Below are 13,810 nucleotides of genomic sequence, written 5' to 3'. Positions count from 1 at the left end.
TTTCAAACTCTAAAGCATTTCCTTGTTGACTACTGGGAATGAAAGGCAGAACTAGTACCAGGTCACTCTATACCCTGTCAACCACAGTAGGTTTTCTTCTAATTGTATGTACTGTACAGAGGCTGTAAGGATATTTTCACAAATATAATTTTATATATATATATATATATATATATACATAGTCATGCCTATGTCATATATTTATGAATGCATGTTTTATATGTATATATATTGCTTATATATTAGAACATTAAACTTCTTAAATCTCATAAAAAAAAAAAGAATGGAAGGATGACTCAGCAGGTAGGAGAGCTTTCCCTGTAAGCATGGGGATCTTAGTTTGAAACCATAGCTCTCACACTAAAACCCAGGCATGGTTGTGCATGCCTGAACCTTACAGTAGGGTACATAGATGGAACAGATTTGGAGTGACTTTTCGGACATATTATGTCTTACTTACAAGGCATTTCTATTGCCTTGATAAAACACCATAATCAAAAAGAACCTGAGGAAAAAAGGGTATATTTTGCTTAAATTTCCTGTTACTAGTTCATCACTGAGGGAAGTCAGGGCAGGAACTCAAGCAAGGCAGGAACATGATGTCAGGTGCTGATGTAAAGCCATGGAGCAGGGCTTCTTAAAGGCCACTCCTCATGGATTCTTCACCTTGCTTGCTTAGAGTACCCAGAACTACTAGTGCAAGGAAGGCACCGTGACCTGTGAGAGAGGTCTGCCCAAACCAAGCATTAATCAATACAGTACGTCGTAGATTTGCCTACAGCCAGTCTTACAGAGTGTGTTTTCCTCTTCTCAACTAACACTAGCTGGTGTCAAGTTGGCACAAAACTAGCCAGGACAATAATATTTTATCATAGTAAAATGTAATTTAAACAATTATATTCAAAAGCAGGCACAAGAACATATTTATGTAAGAATGTACATTACAATAGAAAAATATATATTGTCTTACCAAGAGAAATATGGAATGGGTGAAGCATAACTTACATGGTGGCTTAATTAAAGAGGTAGACCAACTGGTGGAAAGAATGGGAAAATAGGGCCAGGATCAAAAGAATAAGTTTTCCTGATTGGTAGGCCTCTGACTTTTTGAAAGATTCGTAATATTTCACACACACACACATTAATAATCAAAATAAAAACAAAATATGATAAAGCAAACAGAGGTGTTAGAGGAGAAAAAAATCAAACTTAAATAAAATTATAAAGTTGCATCTTGCCATTAACTATAACCTAAAGATAAAAAGAAGTGGGAACTCTGTTAGGGTTAATTATTGTTGTTGCTGTTGAATTTACACAGGGCTGTGGGTTAGTGATAATGAAATAATTTAAACAGCAGGATTACACAAGAATTAAGTATATTTAGGTATAAAAGCTAGTTTTCTCAGAATCAGAAAAGATGTCATAAACAAGGAAAGGGAAAGACTTGAAGAGTTACATGGGCGCTAATGGCAAATGCCAATAGGACCATTCAGCTTTAAATCTTTCTTGGAGAGAGATTGTCAGGACTTCAGGTGTGTACATAACAAAGGAATATCCAATCCGCATTCAATAACTATGTTTTGAAGCAAAACAACAACAACAACAGCAGCAACATGTTATTAACAATTAACATTTATCTTCCAAGTTTGTGATTCTAAATATCCATTTTAACAAAAATTCCCGAAGTTCCTTGGAAAAGGATCAGTTCAAAAGTGTGGTCAAGGAACAGTAAAAATGAGGTTTATTTCATGCTGCCTGAAAGTATGGAAAGGTTAAAATGATTATTATGGTTTGGTGAGTGGATACAGATACAGGCATCATAGTTCCTAATGGCCAAGTCTACATACCTAAAAAATAAGATAGTGATAATATGCTTTACATCCTATGGATAGAGGTACATACATATGAATACAATGTAAATAAATAAATGCATAAGAAAATGCCTGGATAGGAGACATATGTGCAGTAGTTTTGCTCAAAATATGTGAACTTGATTTAATCAATAGAAAACATCAGCAATTAAAAATCAAAATTTATCATAAAATGCAAAGGAAATTGAGCTGAATGACTTTTTTTTATGTGTTAAATCATGAAAGACTGGGGACAAGAGGAAACATTGATGACCAATGCAGTATGTGATCATAGATCAGACACTGGCTCAGAAAGCCACCCAAAGCACCATGGGCAAAATTCACATAAGACTGGCTGCCAACTTTTGGTAATGGCATTGCTATTTTTAACAATGTGTTAACAATAATGGAAGCTGTTTGAAGAATATAGTGAAGCTTTTTGTTCTATTTTTATAGATGGCTTTAAAGTTCAAAAATAGTTCACTATGAAGTTTTAAAAAATATGTAGGGAGTTCCTGGTCACTTGAGGTCAAATAGGAGGCAGTCACTTCACAAAGAAAGTGGTTGGAATTAAGCCTTGACTGGTTGTTGTGTGTACAAAACCATTAATGTTTACTGAAGTCATTGGCTTCTTAGTTCTCTAACATTGACAGAATTCTTGCTTAAGAGATAAACTAATTGGATTCTATAAAAGCTTTGATAAAGATAATCCGCCAGAACATGTAGAAAACAAGCAAATTGGTGTACTGTAGCCAATAGTACATGGAAAGAAAATTAAAAAAAAAATGTTTTATGAAATTTGAGTTCAGAAAAAAACTTAGTACAAATTTATATTTACTTATGACTTTCCTGTTCAAAATAGTCACTCTACAGCACAAAAGGTTATCACTTTAAATGAGGTAAAAATCCTGGTTAATTGAACAATGTAGATTCCATAATAGCGTATGTGGCACGTGTGTCAAAAGCAGAATTGCATTCTGTGAAAAACCCAGTATCTATAGGACAAAATGCAAGTCTGGATGGTCTGAATGAGTGTATTTTCTTTGCTTATTATCTATTTTCTAAGTTCTTTATAACAATTCTGTATTACTTCTACGAAAATAAATCAAAAGGCCATGCCTTTATTAGTGTAATAAAATTTTATGTCTCTGATCTCTAAGTGATGAACTAACCAGTGCAAATGAATAAGAGAGGTTAGAAATAAAACATCTAAACTTCAGGTAGTCATCTGTACTGAATGACTTCATATAGGCTACAAATAGATGTGATGAGTGTTTATTTTTTTACTGTGATCATTTTAGTTAGAAATGTCAATAATTACTCTTTGATGAATTTCAGTCTCTAGAGTTGTTCAAGTAACAATGCTCCAACAAATGTTAAGACATGAACAGTTGTACATTTTTAGGATTAGAAAAAAAATGTTTGTATCAGGAGATTTCCCTGTAGTCTTACTTAATAAATTGTACATTAAATTCAAGTTTAGATTAATTATCAGCCTAGATCCATTCTTTAGTAATCAGAGCCCAAGTGGTGCTACCTAAATTTTCTTGTTTTTCAAATATCATTTGTATTTATTTATTTTACTTTTATTTTTTTGTAGGTGGTTGCTATGTAGTATTGATAAATTTGGAAATAATTCTTCCTCCTCCTTTTACTCCTTGTATCCTCTTTCTCTCTTCCTCCTCTCCTCCTCTTTTATGTTATACATTTGAGTAACTTGATGTTTGTTTTGTGTGGCAGAACTTCATGCAACCTTGATTTGCATCAGAAACACCTGAAAGTCCCCTAGCATTTCAATATTTTGGGCTCCATTTTAAACCTACTCAATCCTAATTTCTCTCTTAGGAGTATCTCATTTGTGCATGGACACTCTGGTCTTATAAAAAAAAATCAAAATCATCTTCTGTATGATCTATGAAAACTATTTAATGATACAATAATATTGAAATATTCTAGGAACATATGCCAATTCTGAAATTTGAGAGAAAATTACAAAATGTATTTTTATTGAAATTGCAAAAAATATACACATAAATAAAAGTAATTTTTTAAATTAAAAGGCAAGGTTCTCATAGAGCAACTGCAGTGTCTTCTAAAGCTCAATACATTACTGTGTAAACTATTAAGTTATCATTGTTTTCAGAGCAAAGAAGCTACTTGGAAGAAAAGGTTGAAAGTAGAAAGTCATCATCTACATCCATGTAATGTTATTAAAAAGATATAAAATACAAAACCCTTGCTCTGGTCTAGAAAAAATTTGGATAAGCTTCCAGATCCATTTGTGTGTTGTTGATATTTATAATTCAAAAGTTTAAAATGCTCTATAAGGTTTTAAAAATGAAGATTTTTTTTTACAATTTTACCTAATGCTGATCTTGGAAATCACAAATAATTTCATGAGTATAAGGTCATACCAACACATGGATTTACAGCATGCATATATCTTGTTATTCTGAAGTTTATAAGAATATTTTACTTGCTGTCAACTGGTTTCTTGTTTTACCTGTTTTTGCCCTTATACCAGCTGCTTACTTTACCTCTAATCATCTTTCTCACTATTGTTACTTTGAATAAGTTTCCTAAAGTACTTGCTTATCACAAATGTCAAAATTTTCATACTCAAGTCTTTACAATGAAAGTTAACAAATTGTCCTCCAAGGCTTTCTATTTTCATACGTCATTTACTTTTTTATTTAAAAAGAGCTATGAGCAGGAACATATGCTTAAGTGCAAATAAATCTATTTTTCATTTTAACTGGGTATAATTAGATATATATATATATACTTCCTATAACAAAAACTTTTAAATGAGGTTATAAATTATGACATTTGAGATAGTTTTGACAACAAGTAATTTAGAAAATATAAATTACTGTTCACTGAAAAATATAAAGTCTCAGAAAACTGCATATCATATTGTCTTGAGAAAGCTTAAACTTACACAATTTTTTTTACTGTATTGTATAGGAAAGGTACATTTATGATAAAATAAGACAACAAAAGAATGAGTAATATCCATGACAGATTGTGCTAACATGCTTCTCTATTGTTGTGATAACCACCATGACTGAAAACTTGGAGAGAAATGGTTTATTTGGCTTATACTTCCAAGTAACACGCATCACAACACAGGGTCAGAACTTAAGCAGGCATTTAAATAAAAGTAATGGAGAGATGCTGCTTACATTCTTGTGCTTTGCTCACGTTTAACTTGCTTTCTTGCATAAGTTAAGGCCATCTACTTATGGATGGTGCTGCCCAGAATAGGCTGGATTGTCCAACACTGATTGTCAATCAGGAAAATGATCCTACAGCCACAGTCACAGGTAAGGATAATCCAGAACAATCTGTGGTTCAGGTTCTTTCTTTCTAGGTGACTCTAGATTGTGTCAATTTGACAATCAAAACTAAGTAGCACAAAGACAATATTCAGGATCATGCTGGATGATAGAGTAACAGAAGAACACATGAGGAGGGAGCATGTTCTAGGGAAGGACACGGACACACACACACACACTCACACACACACACACACACGAGAGAGAGAGAGAGAGAGAGAGAGAGAGAGAGAGAGAGAGAGAGAGAAAGAGAGAGAGAGAGAGTTCATTAAGAGAATTGCTGATTTTTTAAGCTCAAGAAAACCAAAAGGATGCATATGCTCCAAACACAAACTAATGATGAAAAGTATGGCAAGTCCCCTGTTAGCTGCGTAGTCTTAATGTTCTAAAATGAAGGAGAAATTTGCTCTTTGATCTCTACTTTTGTCTACATTAATAAGTTTATGACAAATATTTAACTTTTTCTGAGAGTACTAATTTCTAAGAAAATGTTGTATTTTCTCTAATATAAATGTATTTCCATAATATATTCATTTTGATATTCTACTAATTTTAAAACAATAATATACAAATGATAGTAGTAAGCTATATCACTCACACTTTAAAAATACACAATTGATAGTACTAAGCTATATTACTCACACTTAAAAATACACAATTGTATTTGTGATTTTTGTTGATACATTTAATCAATGAATGCATTAATCCTGGCAGAACATTTCTGGACTTGAGATTAATCACAGAGATTAAGACAAGTTATAGGATCTCTATCATATCGTGCAGAAGAAGCCTCCTTCTCTCTAGTAACGCTATAGCCCAAAACAAGGGTCACTTGATCAAATACGAGGATTTAGAAAGAATAGGTTCATATCAACATGACACAGAAAATTATTAGATTCTAGATTACTCACAGAAGTTTAGAATCAGGGAAGCATGGAGAAATATTTACATGCAATTTATTTTAGTTGTTAAATCATCATCAAACCCTATCTTTAAAAAAGATGGGACATTTGGCACTGCTTGGAATGGCTCAATAGCATGCACCCTGAAAGAAATTGTGTATATGGGTGTGAAAAATTAAAGTACACATCTTAATTTAATCAACTAACGCAGGAGCTTGAGCTCTGGAGTACTGTCTGAATTTAATCATATTACTCAAAGTTCAAGAAAATGACTTTTACTTCGCGAAGATTCCATCTATGCCCACTGACTCCAAAATGTACACATTTTGACTGAAAAGGTAAAACTAACTAAATAAATACATGAAACATCATTCCAAAGGTCTTGAAGTAACAGTGAGATACCGTGGAAACCACCTGAGATAAAAATCACCCTCGGGTTTGATTAAAGGAAACAATAAACTCACTATCTTTTCACATGGTTCATATTTAGTTTTACTTCCAATTTCTCAAGAAGAGCATTTTCCTTACCTGGCGAGGTGTTCGTTCAGACTTACTTCTGCACCACTCCCAGTCTGAAAGATCTGGTTTCTGATTCTCCTCATGGGACAGTCGTCTCTCTGTACCTTCAAAAGAGGTGGTTTCTCCATAGTTAATATTGCTTTCTGTTTTAACAGAAAAAGCCCCCTTTTCTTCTTTCATGGCCTCTTTGGGCTCTGGGATGTCAGTATTGGTGCACTTGTTGACAGCCGTCACTGTGGCGCTGTCCAGAGGCGGTGTGGTGCTGACTTCTACTTTGATGGTATTGAAGATACTGTGGTTGTCTCCCCGAGGCTCCTGTGTAGCTTCACACTCATATTTCTTTGGGTTGTGATAGGAAATGGAATTTTCATCATCATCATTATAATCTGAATGTGGTATTTTATAGAGTCCATAACTTTGTTGGAATGATAGATTGAATTCAAAGCCTTTCCTTTTCGCTGAATGAAAATAAAATTCTATAGTTAGAATGGTAGATATGAACAGCGTTGGATGTAAACTGTGAGCATAAACAGGTAATGCATTGATCTGATTACTCTGAGTTAAAAACATCTTCTTCACTTCTTGTAATATATGCAAAGACACACGACTTATACAATTCAATTATCTTATTACTCTGAGCCTAATTTCTTTCAACCCAATAAAGGGCTCGAAAAGAAGACAATCTAAAAGATTCAGTCTTAAGGCAATTTCATATAAATAAAAATTAACTACAAATTAGGAATTTATCAAATGTATTCAGTTTTATTTTCTTTTTTTCAGTTCACAGATTTTTATAAAATTGGAAAGTACTATATTTTCCACTGCCCTAGAAATGGATTAAACAGCCTTCATATTATGAACTGTTTATATATATATATATATTAAATATTAAAATATTAAAATATAAATATATATATATACATATAAAATCACTTTAATATTTTTCTATAGTTCTTCTGGCATTTGTGTCTGTAAAAGCATACATTAAAAATTAGAGCATGTTCTTCCATGTAGCTTTTTAACTTTAAAAAGACACTTTTCCAGTGTAGATGGGGCTGTATAAAATTTTCCAGGTCGTACAGTCTGGCATTGATCGCTCCATCTGTCTGTCTCACGTTTGGGGCAATGGATATGAGTCATCCTATCTGACAACATACACATCTCTCATACAAATAAACTTTTAATGCATTTTTAAAAAAGCAAATGCCTGTGTAATTCTGTGAATGGATACATTTTAAAGTATTCATAAATCTGAATAATTACAAGATAAATTTACTAATAATGAATAAAATATTTATTTAAATCATCAGAAGAGCAGATATTCCAAATATAACACTATTCATTGGTGGGTACAGCTCAAAGTTTTAGAAGAGGGTGTGACAGAAAGAGACACAATTTTTGGGTGTGACCATCAGCCAATTACAAATCGGCTTCTATCTAAGTGGTAATAAAAATTCATTTGATGTTTTGGTTTTTCATAGTTTAAAATATGGTTTGTTTCAAGAAGACTTTCTACTTTGATAGCTCAGTGTTTTATAGTTAGGCATTTAGCTATCTTTGGTGGAGAAAATATGAAAGGCTATAAAGATTTTATGGGAATAATACATAAAATTTGATTCACTTTGCAATGTACTCTAGTGGCATTCACATACTCATTCTATTACTGAAATGTTCCCAGTGCCAAAGATTTATTGCTGAGTTCTGCTTTCTGAAAAATAGAATGTATCAGTATCATTCATTTTTGTGTGAGCCAGAACACAAGTCAGAAAAATTTGTATCAAAAGAAAATTGAAAAGTAGAAGCAGATGATCATGTTCTCTGTATTGTGATGTTTATAGTTCTACTTACTTAAAGCCCAGTAAAATTAAATTATAACTTTTAACCTATTTTTAGCACTGGGAGCTGAAAAACTACAAGAATGGCACAATTATTCATGTTTTTTTTTCTCCAAAAGAGATACAATGTAGCAGATTTGTAAGCTAGAACTACTTAGAATATGGTTAGATTAACAGCAATTTTATTATCAATACTTGGCTGTATGGTGTCAGCTGTATATTGAAACTCTGAGATACAGAGAGTAAAAAATGTGAGCATCTTTAAAGGGGTCAACAGAATGTGCTACTGGAGAATGTGCATCCAGGTCAGGAGCATACAAGGAAGTCTGAGATGAAGAGAAGACCAGAGGCCAGTGTGTCAGTAGGGAAAGGTGTTTGCCATTCAAGTCTGATGACCTGCGTTAAAGCCGTGCTCCCATGATAGAAGAAATCAAGTTCCCCAAAGTTATTTTCCTACCGCCACACTCTTACATCCACAATCACATATATATTACACAACACACATAACAACAATAACAACAACACTAATAATACATATTTAAGAAAAATTAAAGTTGCCATAACCATTAGGAGATGGTAAATTAACCATGCTGTTCCATGATGGATCTACATAATAGAGGTATTGTCTGTCTGCTTCTGCAAAGAAAGCTACTAAGATCAATAGGGCAAGCCACCTTTGATTACTCATCTTACAAAATGATTTGAATTTAAAATACCCAATTCATGGTTTGAGATAATATATAAACTCCTATCCAAACAGAAGAGAATTTTTATTTCTGCAAATCGATTTCTGGTTACTTGTCTTTTTGTTATCTAATAAAACTTTGAGATATGCTTACATCTTCTATATTGAACGATGACCTTTAGTATGCATGGATTAATACAAGTATTTGCATTTCTCACCTCCCCTTGCCTCAGTGATAAACAATGAAAATAGGAGATATTTTTCCTTTGTTAGGGAAAAAGAGTTAAATATAAAACTCTTAATGAATTCATAGGTCTGGCCACTGCCTGGCCTGCTTGAGGTAAGCCACCTTGAGGGGCACAGAACTCCTAGCAATGGAAATGCAATGGTGGTGTTTCCTGCTGCAAGCCCACATTCTTATCTTATTCCCTCTGGCATAGTGTTGATTGTAAAAGGGAGTGGAACTATTTGACTTTTGTGTCTGAATTAGTATTTCTCTAGCAATATTTTTTTTTTCAACGCCACAGTTTTAAAAGCCTTCGGGATTGAGGGGATGGCTTGACAGTTGAGCACTGGCTTCACAGCAACAGGAGAGCTGCACAGGAGCCACATGCAGCACAGACGCTGGGTGTCTCTGAAGGGTTATCTAGGTGTGGAGATGGGGAATCAATCTGACTAGCACTAGCTGTGTGGTGGGTTTGACTGAAGAGAGCCTCCCTTTAGAAAAATGAAAAAAGAAGAAAGAAAGAAAGAAAGAAAGAAAGAAAGAAAGAAAGAAAGAAAGAAAGAAAGAAAGAAAGAAAGGAAGGAAGGAAGGAAGGAAGGAAGGAAGGAAGGAAGGAAGGAAGAAAAAGGAAAGGAATAATCAAGGACTATTCCAGATATCAAATTTGGGCTTTCCTAAGCACATACATGTATACATGTACCCACAAACATATGTGAACATTTGTACATCCACACATGTACACTGTATACATGCATGAAAAGAAGAAAAAGAGAAAAATTTCATAACCAAAGCTAACTTCTTTTTTTTTATAATTTTAAAATAAATGTTAAAGAAAGCAATGGTGAATTTGCCATCTATCACAAATAAAATAATGATATTCTTAACAACAGATATATTTTTGTCAGTTAGAAAATATCTATATATTCAATAATTTAATCAGTATAATCAATATCTGAAAATGGCCAGTAATTAATATTTTTTAAAAAAAATCACTGTTATAGATTTATATGCTAAAAATACTTTGATATTCTCTCATTTTTATAACCCTAAAATTGTCTGAAGTGAACTGTTTTCATTTAATGTTTCTTTTCTGCTAAAGAAAATATAGTTGGTTATTCTGTTCAAAAGAACAGTTAGCAGAAGAGTTAATTGATTGCACACTAACGAACCATCCAATTTTGTTCATATATATTTTTCTGAGGATGGCAAAAAGGTCCTTTCCCTTTCAGTAGATCAAAATACACAGCTTGTTCCTGATCTGGTCCAGCTTTTCACCCAAGTCACCTTCTCATTGAGAGGAGTAGGAATCATATTGTTTCTTTTAATCAGATGATGTGGCCAGATCGACTCTAATCCCACAGCCTTTGAATACTACAGCAACTGCCTTGCCCTTCTAGCCTCATAAGCAACTTTTCAAAGGAACAGCATGGTTCGAAAACAAGGACAACCAGGAACCCCGCCCTACTTTAAATTAGGGAATTTTGCTTCTTGGCTTTCAGGATGTAATGTGTTTCTAACAGCAAAGGAACACCCTAAACATTGATTGATAAACATATATATATATATATATATATATATATATATATATATATATATATATATATATATATATATATATATATATATTATACTACAAAATTTCTAGAATCTTAGGAGAAAATACTTGGGAGTTTTAAGCTGGTTTTGAAGTTTATCTTTTTTTTTTTTTTTTTTTTTTTTTTCAGAGGCTGACTGCACAGCAGTGCTGCTCTTCATATGTAGACCTGGGAGGAGAGACTGATGTTCCACTCTGGGCTAAAAGTGAGAGTGGAAGTAACTTATGAGGATCTGTGTTGACAATAAAGTGTTGATTTCAAACAAAAAGTTATTTGAAAGAAAATAAACCCTTTTCTTACCAAAGAACATCACCAATGAATGAGTACTTCTCAGGGATGTTGAAAACCTATGCCATCACTAAGCTTACATTTTATCATTCTTTCCTTTTCTTATTTACCATTTGTATGTGTCCTAGGATATTTCCCTTCTGTGCCCAGTAACTTTCTCAATAGGCCACCACTTTTCTGTGTTTTAATGTAGGCGTGGTGCTCTCAAAACCACTGGAGAGGACTTACCCTTTTTCCCATCGAAGACAACGGAGTAGGTGTCTGGCTGGCAGTTGATGATGCAGCCACAAGGCAGGTGAGTCCAATGTTTAGACAAGACAAACACTGGGGTTACAGTGCTGGCCAGTAGGCTTAGTAGGAAGCTGAGCATATCGACCGGAAGGCTCTGAAACCCCACCACGTGTTTTACCACCATGTGGATCTGAAAGGCAAAGAACTTCAGACTTAAACCACTTTCCCACTTTCCAAGGCTTTTTTTTTTTTTTTTTTCAGCCCTCACTCCATTCAAGGCCCCATTTTTGGTCTATAGGAACTCTGTTTCTGGGCCACACTCCAGGGGTTTGGTGGCAGGATTCTGGATGGGATACACCTGGGTGCACTAGAGCAGATATAGTTTAGTTTCCTTTTTGAATGCTCTGTCTGCACCTGCTGCGATTTGAAATTCCTAACCAAGAGACAGGCAATCGATAAAGAGATGCTAGGCAGGAAAAGGAAGGAAAGGGGAAATGGTGGGACCTGTACTCGAAACTCCAAACTTGTCACTTCTTGTTTCCAGGTCTCCATCCTTGTGAGCTGGTCACAGCATGAGCCACGGTTAGCCCACTCCCCACCCCTCCCCCCAGCTCACTCTAGGACACCAGGAACAAAAGCTAATTTTTGTCCTATCTTCCTCTTCCCTACTACATTGGATCACACCCTTCTGTCTCTTGGTGCCTGAGATGGGCGGTGTCCCTACCAGGAAGGAGGAAACTGGGAATAAAACTGGGCCAGAGAAGGTTGAAAGAAAACCCTTTTTATTTCCTTCTTCCCTTTTTTGAATACGCCCAGATTTTGCCTAAGAGAGAGATCTTTGACCACGATCTAAGAACTCTAAGTCTCCTCCACCCTTCTCAGATTGAAAATTACTTATCAGCCAAGGTTTGGTAGTTAACTAGTCCCCGGGTGAATTGCTTTTCTCCAGACCTGTCTTCAGAGACTTCCAATGCGTCTGGAAGCGGACTTACCCGCACATCTTTGGGTGACTCCCCAAACCCGCGTCTAAGCAGAGCTCACACACCCTCGAGTGATAAATGCACTCACCATCATGGGCAGCCACAGGATGACTTTCGTCAGGGCTAGGATCAAAGAAAAACGCTTCTGCGCTAGGCTCACAGGGAAGCTGTTGGCGCCATGGGGAGTCCCGGGATTCTCTCGCTTGCGAGCTCCAGCACCGGAGGCAGCAGGCTGACCCAGGGGAAACACCACGTCGGAGCTCGGGGAGCATCCCCCAGTGCATCGCAGAGCAGGTATCTCAACATCCTCTGGTGACAGACAGAGCACTCTTCCCCCAGCAGCAGGGGTCCCAGGAGTAGAGGCGCCACGAGAAATTTCCTGGTAGTTGGCATGGAGTCTCGGCGGCTCCTCCGAACACAGCAGCTGGTGAGTGAGAGGGACAGAGAGAACCGCCAGGAGCCCGAAAGCGGAAGCATACACGGCGAAGAGGAGCAGCACATAGGGGCTGGAGCAGTCGGTCAGGCAGCCCCAAGGCGTGCGCACAAAGACACCCCAGCCGCACAGCGGGAGTGAAGCCAGCAGCAGACTGACTGCCCACACGGTTAAAGCCACACCAAGTACCTGTCCTGATCGCCAGGAGCTTGGCTGACTCGCCACCGTCCTGTGCATCGTATAAAAGTTGTAGAAGACTATAAGAGTCGCCTTCAAGTTGCTGGAGAGGCCCTGGCACATATACAGTAAGGCAGAGGTGGTGCACAGAGACTGGAAGTAGCCTGGTGCCTCTTTTGGCCACTGCAAAACCATGAAGATAGTCACTGACAAGACGCTCAAGAGATCATCCACAGACCAAGATGTTACAAGCAGGGACACAACAGTTCTGTACTGCATGGTCAGCAGAGAAACCAGTGAGAAAATGCTGCCCACCAGAGCTACGAGAGTCATTATACAGATCAGGCAAAAGAGAGAAAGAGTCAGAGTTGCTGGCGAATTCATAAGGTCCGTAGAATTATGACTTACTTTCCACAGGTTAGAGTCATTTGTTAAATTGCTGAGAAAGAAAGACATCTTTTCCTTAAAATATTAATTTCCCTCTTCAACGAGTCTGATGATTTCAGAGTGTGAGAGTTGCAAAGCAGATGTCATTTCTCTTGCCAAGTTTTTCTAGATGTTCCATGTGTGGGTCCCGACATGTCTCCGGTAGAAAGCTCTGACTCAACCCATGTTTTAAAGCTTGTGCTCCGTCTCAGGCATCAGTAAGAAACTTTGCAATATTTAAGTTAATAAATCAAACAAAAACTTCTTTCCACCCACCAAATGTCAGACCAGAGAGCAGGAACTCCTCGGGCAGATTGCAATGTGC

At 36.1% G+C, this 13,810-nt stretch overlaps 1 protein-coding gene across 2 annotated transcripts in view; it reads right to left on the bottom strand.

The window, feature by feature from the left end:
- The window catches only part of Gpr149 (G protein-coupled receptor 149), a 52,395-nt gene extending 38,880 nt beyond the window's left edge, over nt 1-13,515 (bottom strand). For both annotated transcript variants that reach the window (XM_052178706.1, XM_052178707.1), the window contains exons 1-3: nt 12,538-13,515; nt 11,467-11,659; nt 6,619-7,067 (exon numbers count right to left, since the gene is read on the bottom strand). In XM_052178706.1, coding sequence (XP_052034666.1) covers nt 6,619-7,067; nt 11,467-11,659; nt 12,538-13,515 — 1,620 coding nt within the window. The remainder of the gene's footprint in view (nt 1-6,618; nt 7,068-11,466; nt 11,660-12,537) is intronic.
- Nucleotides 13,516-13,810: the final 295 nt, after the last annotated feature.

Source organism: Apodemus sylvaticus, chromosome 4 (assembly GCF_947179515.1).
Source record: "Apodemus sylvaticus chromosome 4, mApoSyl1.1, whole genome shotgun sequence".
NCBI lineage: Eukaryota > Metazoa > Chordata > Mammalia > Rodentia > Muridae > Apodemus > Apodemus sylvaticus.
Note: the sequence above shows the minus strand (reverse complement) of the source record. Positions and strands in the feature narration are given on the sequence as shown.